Source organism: Typopeltis vanoorti, chromosome 5 (genome assembly GCF_054136105.1).
Source record: "Typopeltis vanoorti isolate ZY-2024b chromosome 5, IOZ_Tvanoo_1.0, whole genome shotgun sequence".
In the NCBI taxonomy this organism is placed as follows: Eukaryota; Metazoa; Arthropoda; class Arachnida; order Uropygi; family Thelyphonidae; genus Typopeltis; species Typopeltis vanoorti.
In genome coordinates this window covers 9,295,163-9,308,798 of record NC_143553.1, presented here as the reverse complement: position 1 = coordinate 9,308,798, position 13,636 = coordinate 9,295,163, and the positions used below count along the sequence as shown (strand labels likewise).

The 13,636-nt window shown below is 36.2% G+C and overlaps 1 protein-coding gene across 3 annotated transcripts in view; it reads left to right on the top strand.

Annotated features, from left to right (window-relative positions):
* LOC150106220 (phytanoyl-CoA dioxygenase, peroxisomal-like) overlaps positions 1-13,636 on the top strand; it is a 237,370-nt gene that overhangs the window by 137,028 nt on the left and 86,706 nt on the right. For all 3 annotated transcript variants that reach the window (XM_090392244.1, XM_090392245.1, XM_090392242.1), the window contains exon 4: positions 8,555-8,717. In XM_090392244.1, the coding sequence (XP_090248370.1) occupies positions 8,555-8,717 (163 nt within the window). The remainder of the gene's footprint in view (positions 1-8,554; positions 8,718-13,636) is intronic.

Here is a 13,636-nt window from a genome sequence, read left to right as displayed (position 1 = left end):
ATTTCTTACATTAACATAGAATTCAGGAATAGGCAGATAGGCATGTGATAATGTGTGACAGACAACATGGTTTGAAAGGTAGGTCCTGCCTTGGTAATTTTTTCACATTGTATAATAGAATGATAGCTGAGTTGGATGAGGGAAATAGCTACACTGTAATACTGCTAAACTTTGCAAAGGTATTTGACAAATACCACAGAGAAAGTTATTATGCTATTTGGAGCAAATAGAAATGGATATGAACTGGTGGCATGGATAGGAGGTTTGCTCACTGACAGATAATAGAAAGTGATATGTGATGGAGTAGAATCTAGACGAACAAGGGTGACTAATGGATTGCTTCAAGTCTGTGCTAGGGCCAGTATAGAGTAATGATATATGGAATGAGAGTTGGGGATATTCAGTTATTTGCTGATGACAAAACTGGACCATACAGCATCATTTTGATGCTGTATGGTCACTCCTCTACCTCATTGGGTTTTGGGAATGAAGCCTTCTGCTAGAAGAAGTGGCAGTGTAAAACTCGATGTAGCTTAGAAATACCAAAGCACTTTACATCGATTTTTACTAAGGTCAAGTCTCATGAGCACTGTTACAAAAATAACCTTGTTTGTCTCTATGTATTTTAATGTTAAATATTAATGTAAATAACCCTATGGGAATTGATTGTATTTACTGTTTTAACTAAAGTTTCTAGAATGTCAAAAATAAAGGCAATGCTCTGCCATCAGAACTTTGTATAAGAGCACAAGAAAGTTGTTTATGATTAAGTGTGTGAGAAAGTTGTTTGCGAGCTCTACACATGAACACCTTCAAAGCTAGTATCAAAGAGATCCGCTAGTTTCAGAGAATTTTCCGCTACCCGACAAGACAAGGAAAAAAGAGTACACGGAGGAGAAAAAAAGAATGGGCCAGCTTTAACAAAAAGATTAAGGAAAACTTCCAATTTCTTTGGGGTTTACAATCCTTGGTACAAGGTCCCGAGAAGGCGAAAATAAAAGGGGACTGAGCCAAACATCATGAGGAGAGTTCAGGTCCAGTTGCCAAGAGAGGAGAGGCGAGGTCCAGTTGCTGACAGAAGAGAGGCGAGATCCAGTTGTCGAGAGAGCAGAGGCGAGGTCCAGTTAACGAAGAAAGGAGAGGCACAATTATCAAGGGAGGCAAGCCACAGTTACCAAGAGGAGACGCAAAACACTGTTACCAAAGAGAGTCAGAGGCAGTCGGACCCAGAGGACCAGACTTTATGGTGAACCACGCTAGAGGAAAAAATGGGAGAACAGCCGATGTAAAGCCAAGTGCTGGTCGGATGTCCTAGTGCTGCGGTAAGCCATAAGCCGCAGAGTGATCTTCAAGCCTGTATGCTGAAACTTCTTGCCTGAGCTTTTGAGTACTGGCAAGATTGCAGTCCAAGAACCGCTGATATTCCGATGAACCCCCCCCCCCCCCCGAAACAAGACTCTCCAGATGGAAACCTGAGGCCTGAGATGAAAGAAAAACCATAGAGACTTTGATGTAGGATCTTTGGAAGGTGTCATGACAAAGAGCCTCTGTCAGTGTGTTACATCCTTTTATGTAGATTCTTTTTGTAATCTAAGAGATATGTCATGGATGGACTGATAAGAAATAGTAATAAGAAATATCTATAAGAGAGTACTCTGATTTGTTGTTAACTGGAATACAAATTGTAAGATGACTTGCGATAGCTAGCTAATCTCTTTATGAGTAAATTAGTCTCTGCAATTTAATTTTTTTTAGCAGAGAAGTAACAGAGTAATTATATTGTATAGTCATTTAATATTGAAAAGGGAAAGTTTAATTCTTTATACCAAAAGTATAAGGATAGGTAGAGAGAGAGAGAGTAACCTCCCTATCGCTTATTTAATGTACTTGGTTTTTATTCTAAATAAATGTGTTTTTATTATATGTCAATAGAGTGCTGCCTGATTGTTTATTTTACAATGCACTGTTCCTAAATAAGTGCGAACTTAAGAGTGGGAAACCAAGTAAGATAGCCGAATCGTATAGTTAAGTGCAAATAGACCACAACTGTTTGTGTAAAGTTTTACTGAAAGAATTTGTGTTAGAGAAAGCGAGAGAGAAGTCAACCAGCCGTATTACTGAGTTTTATGCCAATTAAAAGATACTGGTGGTGCAGTCTTATCAATTAAATTTTCTAGTATCCATAGGCATAAATCTCGTAGTGCAAAGCATAGATAAACTAAGTACGCAATAGTAAGATGGAATAGTGAGAATAAGAAAGGAATATATATAGAAACATTAATAACAATGGCTTATAAATAGCAAGAAATAGCAAACCATTTACAGTAGAGTCGTAGATGCCCTTTCCACAAAGAGTTAGTAGGACAATCACAAGCATCCATGCCCTGGTGGGATTCAAATCTGCAGCCTCTTGTCTGAAAATCAGATATGCTAACCAGACTGGCTGGAAATAGTTAATAAAGTTAATTAATCATCTGATTAATTAACTTTATTAACTCAATTGCATTCTGATTTAAATAAATGGCTGTCAATTTAACATTGCAAAATATAAAGTCATACACTTCAGGATGAAGTTACTTTGTATCATATTGATGGTATCGCGTTGCAAGAAATTAAAAACTAGGAATTTTGGGTGTGATGTGGACAGAGAGTTGAAGACATTTATAGGGGGATATTGCAACACTTGGAAAAATAGCTCAAAGGATTACTTGGATATTGAAAATCACAAACAATTAGAGATAGGAAGGTTATTATCACTCTTTAGAAGGCTATGATTATGACTACATTTGACTTTTGAGCACAGACTTGGTCATCTGGGTTTCTTGGGAATGGGGATGCAGTAGAGGAGATCCAGAGACTAGTGACAAAGATATAACAAGGCTGTGAAATGATTCCAAGTTGGCAGGAAAAAGATCCAGAGGAAGACCAAGATATAGGTGGATTGATACAGTGAAAAGTGCCTTAAAAGATAGAAATATAAGATCTGATAATGTTGGAGTCTTGACAGGTAACAGATTGATTTGGAAGAAAATTGTAGATAGGAAATTAGTAATGATGTAAATTTTTCATCTAATACTATCATATCCTGTACACCCCTTGAGGGTACATATCAGGAATTTGATGATGATGATGAAGTAAATATAATAATAAAAAACATTAAGACCAGCCCTCACTGAAAAAAAGATTAGAAATGTATATTTTATTAAAAGCAATATTGCAATATTATTGTATGAACAGTGAGAGGAGGAGGAGGAGGAGTAGATAAAAGGAGTAGATAAAATCACTGCAGTAGAAATGAAATTTATGAGAAGAATAGCAGGTTAAACAAGATAAGATAAAAAAGTGTATGAGACACATGGTGAAAGAGCTAAATCAGATACTAACAATGAAAATAGTAGGGGAGAAAAATACAGAAATAAATGTAAAGAACATCTAAAACAAATGCCACATGAAAGAGTTCTCAAGGAGATAGTGGTGAATTATAGACCAAAGAGATGAAGACATGAGATCTGGTCTTATCATTGAGTAAATGCTTGACAATCATGACCTTTCTTAATAATAGAGTCAATGTCATTTTCCATATGTCTACCCACTTGTATTCTGCAAAATAAATCTTACAATCTGCTCCTCTTCCATATTTCCACTGCTCATGTGGCATGTTGAAGAAAACATCTATAGAAGTCTATGGCTAGTCTGCTCTCCACCCAAAAGGCTGCTGGTTCGAATCCCGCTGTGGGCATGGATGTTTGTGATTGTCTGTGAAAATACCAGTGGTGGTAGTGAAGAGTAGATGATGTGGTATGCTGTAGTTGATGGATTGAGCAGTGGAGACGGAGAGTTGTAGAGCACATGCCCTCCCTTGATGAGTCTTTGGACTCCTTGGACATGTCATGTAATTAACAATAATATTTGTCTGCCTGTTGGCCAAGTGGTTAGCATATCTGCTCTCCAGCCAAAAGGCTGTGGGTTTGAATCCTGCCATGGGCATGGATGTTTGTGATTGTTGAAATACCAGTGGTAGTGGGCAGTAAATGGCATTGGTGTCATTGTGGTTAGTTGTAGTTGGTGAAGCCAGAGCTGTAGAGTAGGTGTCCTTCCCCTTGATGAGTCTTTGGACTCCCTGGAGATGTCACGTAATAATAATAATAATAATAATAATAATAGTAAAGTGGCTAAACCTTTCTACCAATTTTTTTCAAAACTTTTCTAGAGTGGTACAATCAGCTTTTCATTAATGAGGAACTAAAAAGAGCACTCTACTCTGTCATACAAGAGCAATGGGTCTTGATGACATCCATTATGAGATGATAAAACATCTTCCATAGATCTCCTTCTCTTGCTGTACAATAGAATATTTACAAGGAAACAGTTTCCAGATGCTTGGCGTAAGTCAATTGTCAAAACTGGGAAAGGATCCAGCAGAAGCAAACAGTTATCAAACTATTGCTCTGACTAGCTGTCATTGTAAGATATTGGAAAAAATTTTAAATGCAAGGTTTCTCTGGTATTTAGAAAGCAACAAACGTCTTTTCCAAAACACGATATGGCTTTTATAGATACTGATCAACATTGGACCATTTGGTCTATTTCAAAATGTATAAGAGATGCCTTTTTACAATGCCATCTCTTATACATTTTGAAATAGAACATCTGGTTTCGGTGTTCTTTGGCATGGAAAAAGCTTATGATATAATCTGGAGATACAGCATATTAAAAGACCTCTTTTAATCTTGGTCTGAGGGGACACCTTTTGTTTTTATTAAAAAACTTTCTGTCAAACCAAGTCTTCCAAATCCTAGTGGGAAGCTCATTATTTCAGCCATATAATTAAAATGAAGGTGTTCCTCAAGGTTCTGTCTTAAGCATGACACTCTTTGCTATCGGAGTTAATTCAGTTACTGAGCAGCTTTCTCCCACAGTAAAACAATACTCAATGAAAAAATCTTAAATGATGAAATCAGTTGTAACTATGCTGTAAAAATAAAGTCTCTTCCAGAGCATTCTACGTGGACTAATACCTTACCACAATTTACTGTCATTTCTGCAGTATGAGGATAATTAAAACAATTTCAACAAGCAATTAATCGTGTCTCTTTATGAGCTCTTGGTAATTAGTTCAGATTTTCAGCAGAATAAACTGCCTGTGTACACTCAGATCCTGATTTAAGAATGACATAATATTATTCTAGTATTATTAAGGTATTATTACTGCTGCTTTTCACACATCGCCCATTCAGAGTGTTATGTTGAAGCAAATGAACCTGTTCTCTATCGCTTAGATGAAATCAGTTGTCTCTTAACTATGCCGTAAAAATAAAGTCTCTTCCAGAGCATTCTTCATGGATTAATGCCTTTTCTCTGCATTGAGAAGCTCAATATCACACAATAGACTGCCACACTTTCCTTTAGAATGAATGTTGACAACATTACCAGCACTAAAAATAACAGCATTCCTCCATTTCAGATTTGTACTCCATCCCGTATAGCCTCCCAGCTACAGAAGTCTTATATTCCATCATCTGTTTACCTTCAGTTGTTTAATGCAAGCAGAACAGTCTACTCCAATTTCTCGCCCATCTATACTGATGGTTGAAGATTTGAGACCTCTGTTGTTATTATTTACTTTAAAAAGAGAATGCAAGGGGTATATGGTGTCTTCAGAGAGGACGGACAGAACAGGATTCGGGGTGGGGTTATGCTAATGATAGCAGAAGAATTAGGGCCAAAACGAGTAGAAATACATCAGGCAAACAGGGATTCAGAGGGTAGTTCATTTAGGGTTATATAGTTTTTGACAGAGGCAAACAGGACTAAATATGTAATTGTTTGCTGCTATTATCCTCCAGAGAGTAAAAGGGAGAATGTAGATGACATGCATTCATAAATGTCTAGAACAACCCAAATATAACTGTATAAAACAATAGCCAAACCACTTCTGAAATATGGCAGTGAAACATGGACTTGGGGAGAATGAGATGATAGTGGAAGCTGCAGAAATGAAGTTCTGATGAGTACAGGTTGAGTAATCATTATGAGAGATTTCAACTATGGGGACATAGATTGGGAGAAGGCATGGTCACAGGCAGGGAGGGATATGAAATTTATACAGCAGCTGAGAAATAATTACCTGAGGCAGCATGTAATGGAGAGGACATGCTGTTTGAGAATGCTGGATTTGATAATTGCATCAGAGAACTTAACACTAATCAATCTAGCTATGATGCCTCTAAATGGAGAAAGTAATCATGTACTCTTGACCTGGGAGATTGCCAGAGATGCAGAATTTTCTCATAAGAAGTGATATAGGTGGAATTACATAGAATGTAAATAAGAAAAAGTGAGGAGTCAGTTATAAGCAATGCTGTGGCATAAAAATGTGGATGGGTTAGTGCTGTAGTGCATGGGGGTGGGGGGTGCCAGTGCTGAATACAGTTTAGTCAGCTATGTCCTAAATTATCAGTCCACTTTCCTTTATTTAGATTGAATCCAGGTGAATTCATGAATCTTGCAATGGAGTTTACTATGGGATGGTTATGGATTTAAAAAAAAATTGCTAAGAAACACCAGTTGATTCTCTGCATTTCTAGGTATGTAAGACTTCATTCCATGTTATCTTGCTTTGACCTTTAAGTGGTCCTCTGTTGGTGTATTAAAAAGATGAAAGCTGAGTAATGATGTGAAAGATTATATAGCTCATTTAAAAGACAAAAAATGTAGAATATTTTTTTTAAATGTGGTGGGGGGAGTAAGGATTCTATGTATTTACTTTTAAATAAACATAGTTTTATTTTCTCCCATTTTCATTTATTTCATAATTTTATAAAGTTATGCTTGTTTGACTTAGGATAAAATAAAGAAATATCTGTTCTATATTTTTGATCCTATCCTCCCATCAGAAAAGTGCATATATGTAGGTGTGGTGTAGTCATTCCTCAACTTATGTTGTATGAGACTTATAACCACTTGTAAGTCACTCACTTATGATGCATACTCATGATGGCCATCCTATTAACATTTTCACTGGAATACCACCTCTTGTCTACAGTCTTTGGATGAAGATGTTATTGCTATCTTCGAGGCATATCATTTAAGAAATATTTTTGTTCAGGCTGTTGCTGTTGCAGAAGGTGAGAAAACCCTCAGAGACTTTTGGAAGGAATGTAATATCTTGCAAATGTGACATGGGGTAAGGTGACAGTAGAATATATGAATGGTGTTTGAAGAAGCTGCTGAAAATGTATGTTCATACATTAACAGGATTTGATAAAGACAAAGCCTTACGAGAAATTTGTGACTTTCTAGTGCTGTCAGCTCAGGAGTTGAGCTGGAGGTTGACAATGAAAATGTATATTTGTATTTCTGTGGAAGAAGTGCTCTCAAATGAAGAGCGTACAGACTTAGAAGCACAGAAAGTTACAGAAGAACAAGAAGAGGAAGCTGAATCCTCAAAAAGGTTTTAGTGAAAAAAATTGGCAGAGGTGTTTACTTCTATTAATTAAGACAGTTTGATTGTTTGAGGAAATGGATCCAAACATGGAGAGATTTAGCAGAATAGAAGAATGATGCAAGCTGCAATTGCTTGCTACAGAGAAATTTATGCAGAAAAGAAAAGGAAACCTGTGAAGAATAAGTTGAAGATAATGTACAAATTTTTAAAGAAGACTGCTCCTGCTGTCACATCATCCTCTGAAGATGAGTTTAGAACTTCCATAAGTTATTATTATTATTATTATTATTATTAGACACCTCCAGGGAGTCCAAAGACTCATCGAGGGAGGGCACCTGCTCTACAGCTCTGTCTCCATCACTCAATCCACCAACTGACGACAACTACACCATCGCCATCTACCGCTGACTACCACCACTAGTTTATCCACAGACATCACAAACATCCATGCCCACAGTGGGATTCTAACCCACAGCCTTTGACTGGAGAGCGAATATGCTAACCACTTGGCCAGGTTATACATCTGATGAATTATCCTCAGAACTTTATTGCAGTTCCTGAATTTGAATAGTTTGTTGATTACGTAGCTTCCCTTGCCTCTTCTAATGAATTGCCCAATTAATAAAAACAGCAGCTTTGAAAATTATACTCCGTGTGTTTCCATCTGATTATTTTACTGGTAAATGCACTGAAGCACTGTATCCTCATAATTCATTAGTTATTATAGTACTGAATACAGAAAGTTGATGTTATAATTTGTACAATGTATAATTTATTCTTTGTTTATATATATAATATATATAAACAAAGACTAAAATTAGTTTAAAAAAAATAAAACAGACTTACGTATTTTAGCATTCAGGTATGTTAATTGTTAATGTTTTTGCTTTATGACAGGAAAATCATTGGAATGGAATCCCCATCATAATTTGAGGACTGTCTGTATTCAAATTTCTTCACTTCAAATATTTTAATCTTTTGTGAAATTTTAAACATTTCATTTCAAAAATTTCATTAAACTGGCTTATGTTTAATGGTAAGATGTTTGTATAATTTAAAAATATATCTAAAACTAGATTTTAAGTGTTTATATTTTTATTTTAACAGGAAACAATTCCAAGATATATGCACTGGTAAAATACATGTTCCTGGCTTAACAGTAATGAAGGATGTTTCAGTCACTAAACATGAGCGTAATGAGAGTACAGTAAACAAGATTCAAGATTTCTTTTTAGATGAGACACTTTTCCAGTATTGCCAGTTACCACAAGTAATATTTATTTCTTAACAGAATTAAAATAATTTTTCTTCCTTTAATAATATGATAATAGTGAATATTATTGTTGTTATTATTAAGAGAGAGACCTTCAGGGAGGCAGGGACTCGTTGAGGGAGGCCACATACTACACACAACAGCTATCATATTTATTCTTGAATTCATTCACACAACTTGCCCATAACATCCAATTGGAATCCATTTCAATCATGCACTACCCTATGAGGGAAAAATCTAGCCCTCACCCTATTCTTAGCTGCATTCATTCTCAGCTTCCAAGGACACCCTCTTGTCCTTTCCCCATGCTCCATAAAATGAAAAATTCCATCAATTAAAATCCTGTATGACTCTTTCACAAGGTTGTAGGTTTCAATCACATCACTCCTCTTTCTCCTGTTTGTTAGTGTCTGCAGTCTACAAATTCTCAATCTGTCTTCATCATCAGTATTCCACAATCCTGATATCATTTTTAACACTCCTTTGCACTTCCTCCACTGTATCAGAATCACAATGGAAACCAGGAAACCAGACCTGCACACAGTATTCCAAGTGAGCTCTTATCAAGGCCTTGTAGAGAGGCAAAATGACATCCTTATCTTTACATGTGAAAGTTTGTTTCAGTATTGTAATTATCTTTTGAGTTGCATTTGCAATGTTTGCTACATGGCCCCTGAACTTCAACTTCCTATCTACTAACACTCCAAGATCCTTAGCCTGATCAGTTTCTTGTACTGTAGCCCAATCCCATCAATATAATACAACATTGGATAACTAATCACACTAAAGTGCATGACTTCACATTTACTGACATTGAACTGACATCCATTTTCCCATGCCCACAATTCCAGCCTATTCAAATCATTCTGCAAGTACTGCACATCAGCAGCATTCCTGATTGAACTACCTATCTTTGTAACGTCAGCAAATAGTTGAATGTTGCCTGTCATATCCTTCGAAATATCATTAATGTACAGATTGAATAACAGTGGACCATGCACTGATCCTTATGGTACACCACTGGTTACCTTAAATTTTGCAGACTCACATCCATGTTTACCAATTTTTTGATAATTGTCAGTCTGCCATCCTCTTATCCATGGTAATATTTTATAATCCACACCCCTATTCTCCAATTTATGCAACAGGCTTCCATTCTGTATTCTGTCAAAAGCCTTAGCAGAATCCAAGTGTATCCATTCCACTTGTCTTGTTCAATTGTAACATTATTATAGAATGTGAACAACTTACTAAAACATGACTTTCCCTTATTAAACCTATGTTGTTCATTACAAAGTAGAGATTCACTGTGTTAACCCATTTCTAAATGTGAGCTCTAACTGATTTTTCCAGAATCTTCACCACCATTCCTGAGATACTGATTGGTCGATAGTTGGATACATCTTTCTTTGCACAACCCTTGTGGAATGGGATTACCATACATTCTCTCCTGTGGAATCTTGCCTGTTATGAATCTCATATTATATTACCTGTTCAAAGGATTAGCCAATTCAACTGAACACTCTTTTAGCACCCGTGCTGATATCTCATCAGTCGATATTCCTCAATTCTTATTCAGTTTATGCAACAGGTCTAATACACCTGAGTTTCTTCATTCAGTGAAGAAACTCATCCTCATACACCTGAGTTTCTTCATTCAGTGAAGAGGTAGCAGTGAACTCAATGTTGCATTTACCGGGTTGATAGCTTTTAGTAAAATGGACACTTATTAGTTGAACAACCTCTTCTGCATCTATTACACTCACACCACCTGCATTTAGAAGAATTATTCTTTCATATTCATTCTTTCTTTTACTTGCAGCATATCGATAGAATACTTATAAGTTGTCTTTAGCTTGCAGAGACTTCTTACTCAGACTTAACTTTCTGTACAATAGTTGTGACTCTTCTAGCCTGTGCTATATTTTCATAATAGACATCATCCTTATGCACACGGTATTCCTTCCACGACATCCTTTTCTTAGGAATCTCTTGCTTAATAAGATTACACATCCATTTGATGTGATCTTAAGATTTATTCTATTTATTTATTCTACCCCATTTTTTATTTGAACTCTTGGAACACATTCTGATATTGCGTTATTTAAGTAATTTTTAAATGCTTCCAATGCACTGTCAATATTCATCTCATCCAGCAAACCGATCACATTCCACCGAACTCAGTTTACTTTTCAGTTGGTCATAATATCCTGCTTGGCAGTTCAGCATATAACCTTTTCTGAATGGAACATTCATAAACTTAGTCACTTCCCAAGTGAGTACTTCATGATCACTGTCACCAACCGGAGGAAGAATAGTTAAGTCTTTAACTGAGACGCTCTCTGACAGTATAATCAAATCTAACACTCTTCGACCTGGAGTTCCTTCTGTCACATGCTGCTTGAAGAAGATATCTTGCAACAGCTCAATAAATTCAGTTTTATTCTTCTCATAAGGTTTTACTGCTACCCAATCAATATTTGGATAATTAGTCTCCCATTATGATTATTCTTTTCGCTTTCATCTTTTCTATTTGGTGATGCATTTCTTCTGTCAACTAGCAACCAATCCACCAGGTCTGTAACAACACTTCACTATGTAATTGACTTTGTTATATTCCACATCATACCAGTGTGAGGTGTAATCAGTGTTATTATTATTATTATTATTATTATTGCTATTATTATTATTACATAACACCTGCAGGGAGTCCATGGACTAATGGAGGGAGGGCACTTGCTCTACAACTCTGTGTCTCCACCACTTAAAACACAAACTACAACGAACCACAACTACACCAACGCCCCATCTACTGCCACCACTACCACTAGTATTTTCACAGACAATCACAAACATCCATGCCCACAGCAGTATTCAAACCTCCAGCCAAAAGGCTGGAGATACGCTAACCACTCAGCCAACCAGGCCGATGTTGAATATAAAAATATTATTTTTATAAATAGTATTATGTTAATACTAAAAATGGTATTAGAATATTTCTCCAGTGTCTTAATTTTTATGACTATTAGCAGAAATTTTTAGGAGATAATTCTGTGTATCATAGCAAAGTGATGACTGACTGGCATGTATTTAAGGGTTATTTACAACACTTGCAGAAAAAATAAACTTTATTTAAATTTGGGTTAAACAACTTTTTTGACATTCATATGTTGCCCTTAATGTAAAGAAATTCTGGCAGCTGTATACAAGATAGAATGGCTAACAAAAGCTTCACATGTCTAATTAACATTTAGTAATGTGCCCTCAGAAGTTCTCAGGTCTCGAATTTTGTTAAAAATAAAGAAAGGAAATGGTGAAAATAATAACATGGAAAGGCTGATATGTGGAGGGTTAAGATCTTGATTTATTAGTACTATGACAAATAAGACACTGTAAACTATAAAAAGTATATATTTAAGTTAATTTTTATGACTATGTAGTCTATCTTTCTTTAGGAGTATCTCTTTTTATGATGTCATTGGCTTTTTACTCAAATTTTGAGTGTTACTGATGTTTTAAAGACATATATTTATATATATATGGAGAATATAAGGAAGGAGTAATTTTGGACATACCTTTGTAGAATGTTCCTGGTTGTCTTCTTTAGAGGCAGCATCTGGCATGTAGTATTAGACTTTTATGTACTGCTGCTGAGGTATGACTGAAAGGAAGGGGGGGTGGGGTGGAAATGTGGAGATAGAAAGATGTGGGAGAATTGTGGATAAGACAATATATGTGAATTTAAAACCCAGTTTTAAGGGTGGACTGTGAATTCTTAGGAAAGAAGTTGAAAGATAAAAATTTTTTTGGGAAAATGGAAGGATAGAATAGATGAAACAAGATTAGGCATGGGAATAATGGGATGTGAGCCGTTTTGACAGTGTTGTCTTCAGAGCTCATGGGAAAAGTGGAGGCTATGTTATGTTGGCTTAGTATTTTTGTCTTGGGTGTATCTGTGTTGTTTTCTATTGGTCGGAGTTGTGACCTAATTTTTATGTTGTGGAGCTCCCACCTCTCAGAAATTATATAGGGGCAGTGAACGTTTATCGAGTTTTTGTCACATTTTATAGCTATTGCTTCCAATATATATTCTACGCATTGTTTTTCATTTTCCTACTATTACCGCTTTGTCAATTGGTGGGGTATGCTTCTGTTCAAGAGCATGGGCTGCTATTTCTGTTTTCCCTGTATTTTGTATCTTGTTTTTCTTTTGGTTACGTTTCTTATTGCTTAAATGTTCAGGGATTGGTATGTTGCAATCACAGAAGTATTCTTTGTAGTCTTGCCCATAAAGACCTGATCGTGGAACCTGTGTAGGTGATATCACAGTTTTGTTGGCAAGGAAATTTGTATACTACATTTTGATGTGCTAGTATTTCTTTGTATGTTTAGGTTTTCGGTGCATTTAAAAATGTATTTGTAGGCTTTGTATGTGTTAGAATATCAGAAACAGTAGCCATAAAATGTGACAAGAACTCAATAAATGTTCACCGTCCCTATATAATCTCCTAGAGTTGGAAGCTCCACAACATAAAAATTAAGTCATGACCCCGATCAATAGAAAACAACACAGATATACCCAAGACAAAAACACTAAGCCAAAAAACATAGCCTCCACTTTTCCCATGAGCTCTGAAGATGACATGCGGCTACAATGGCTCACACCTCGTTATGCCCATCTCTAATCTTGTTAATCTTGTTTCATCATATTCTATCCTTCCCAGCCGAATGTAGAAATTGTGAAAGTTTCATTAAAAAAGTTGACCAGAGAGCTTACGGGAACATTACCATCATTCATGAGTTGGCCTAGCACAGACCTCTTAGAAGACATGAACACTTGCCCAAGCGTCCATGTATTCACCTTCTGTTGATCCATTTTGATAAGGTTTCACTGGCCTGACACTGTTTCAAACTGA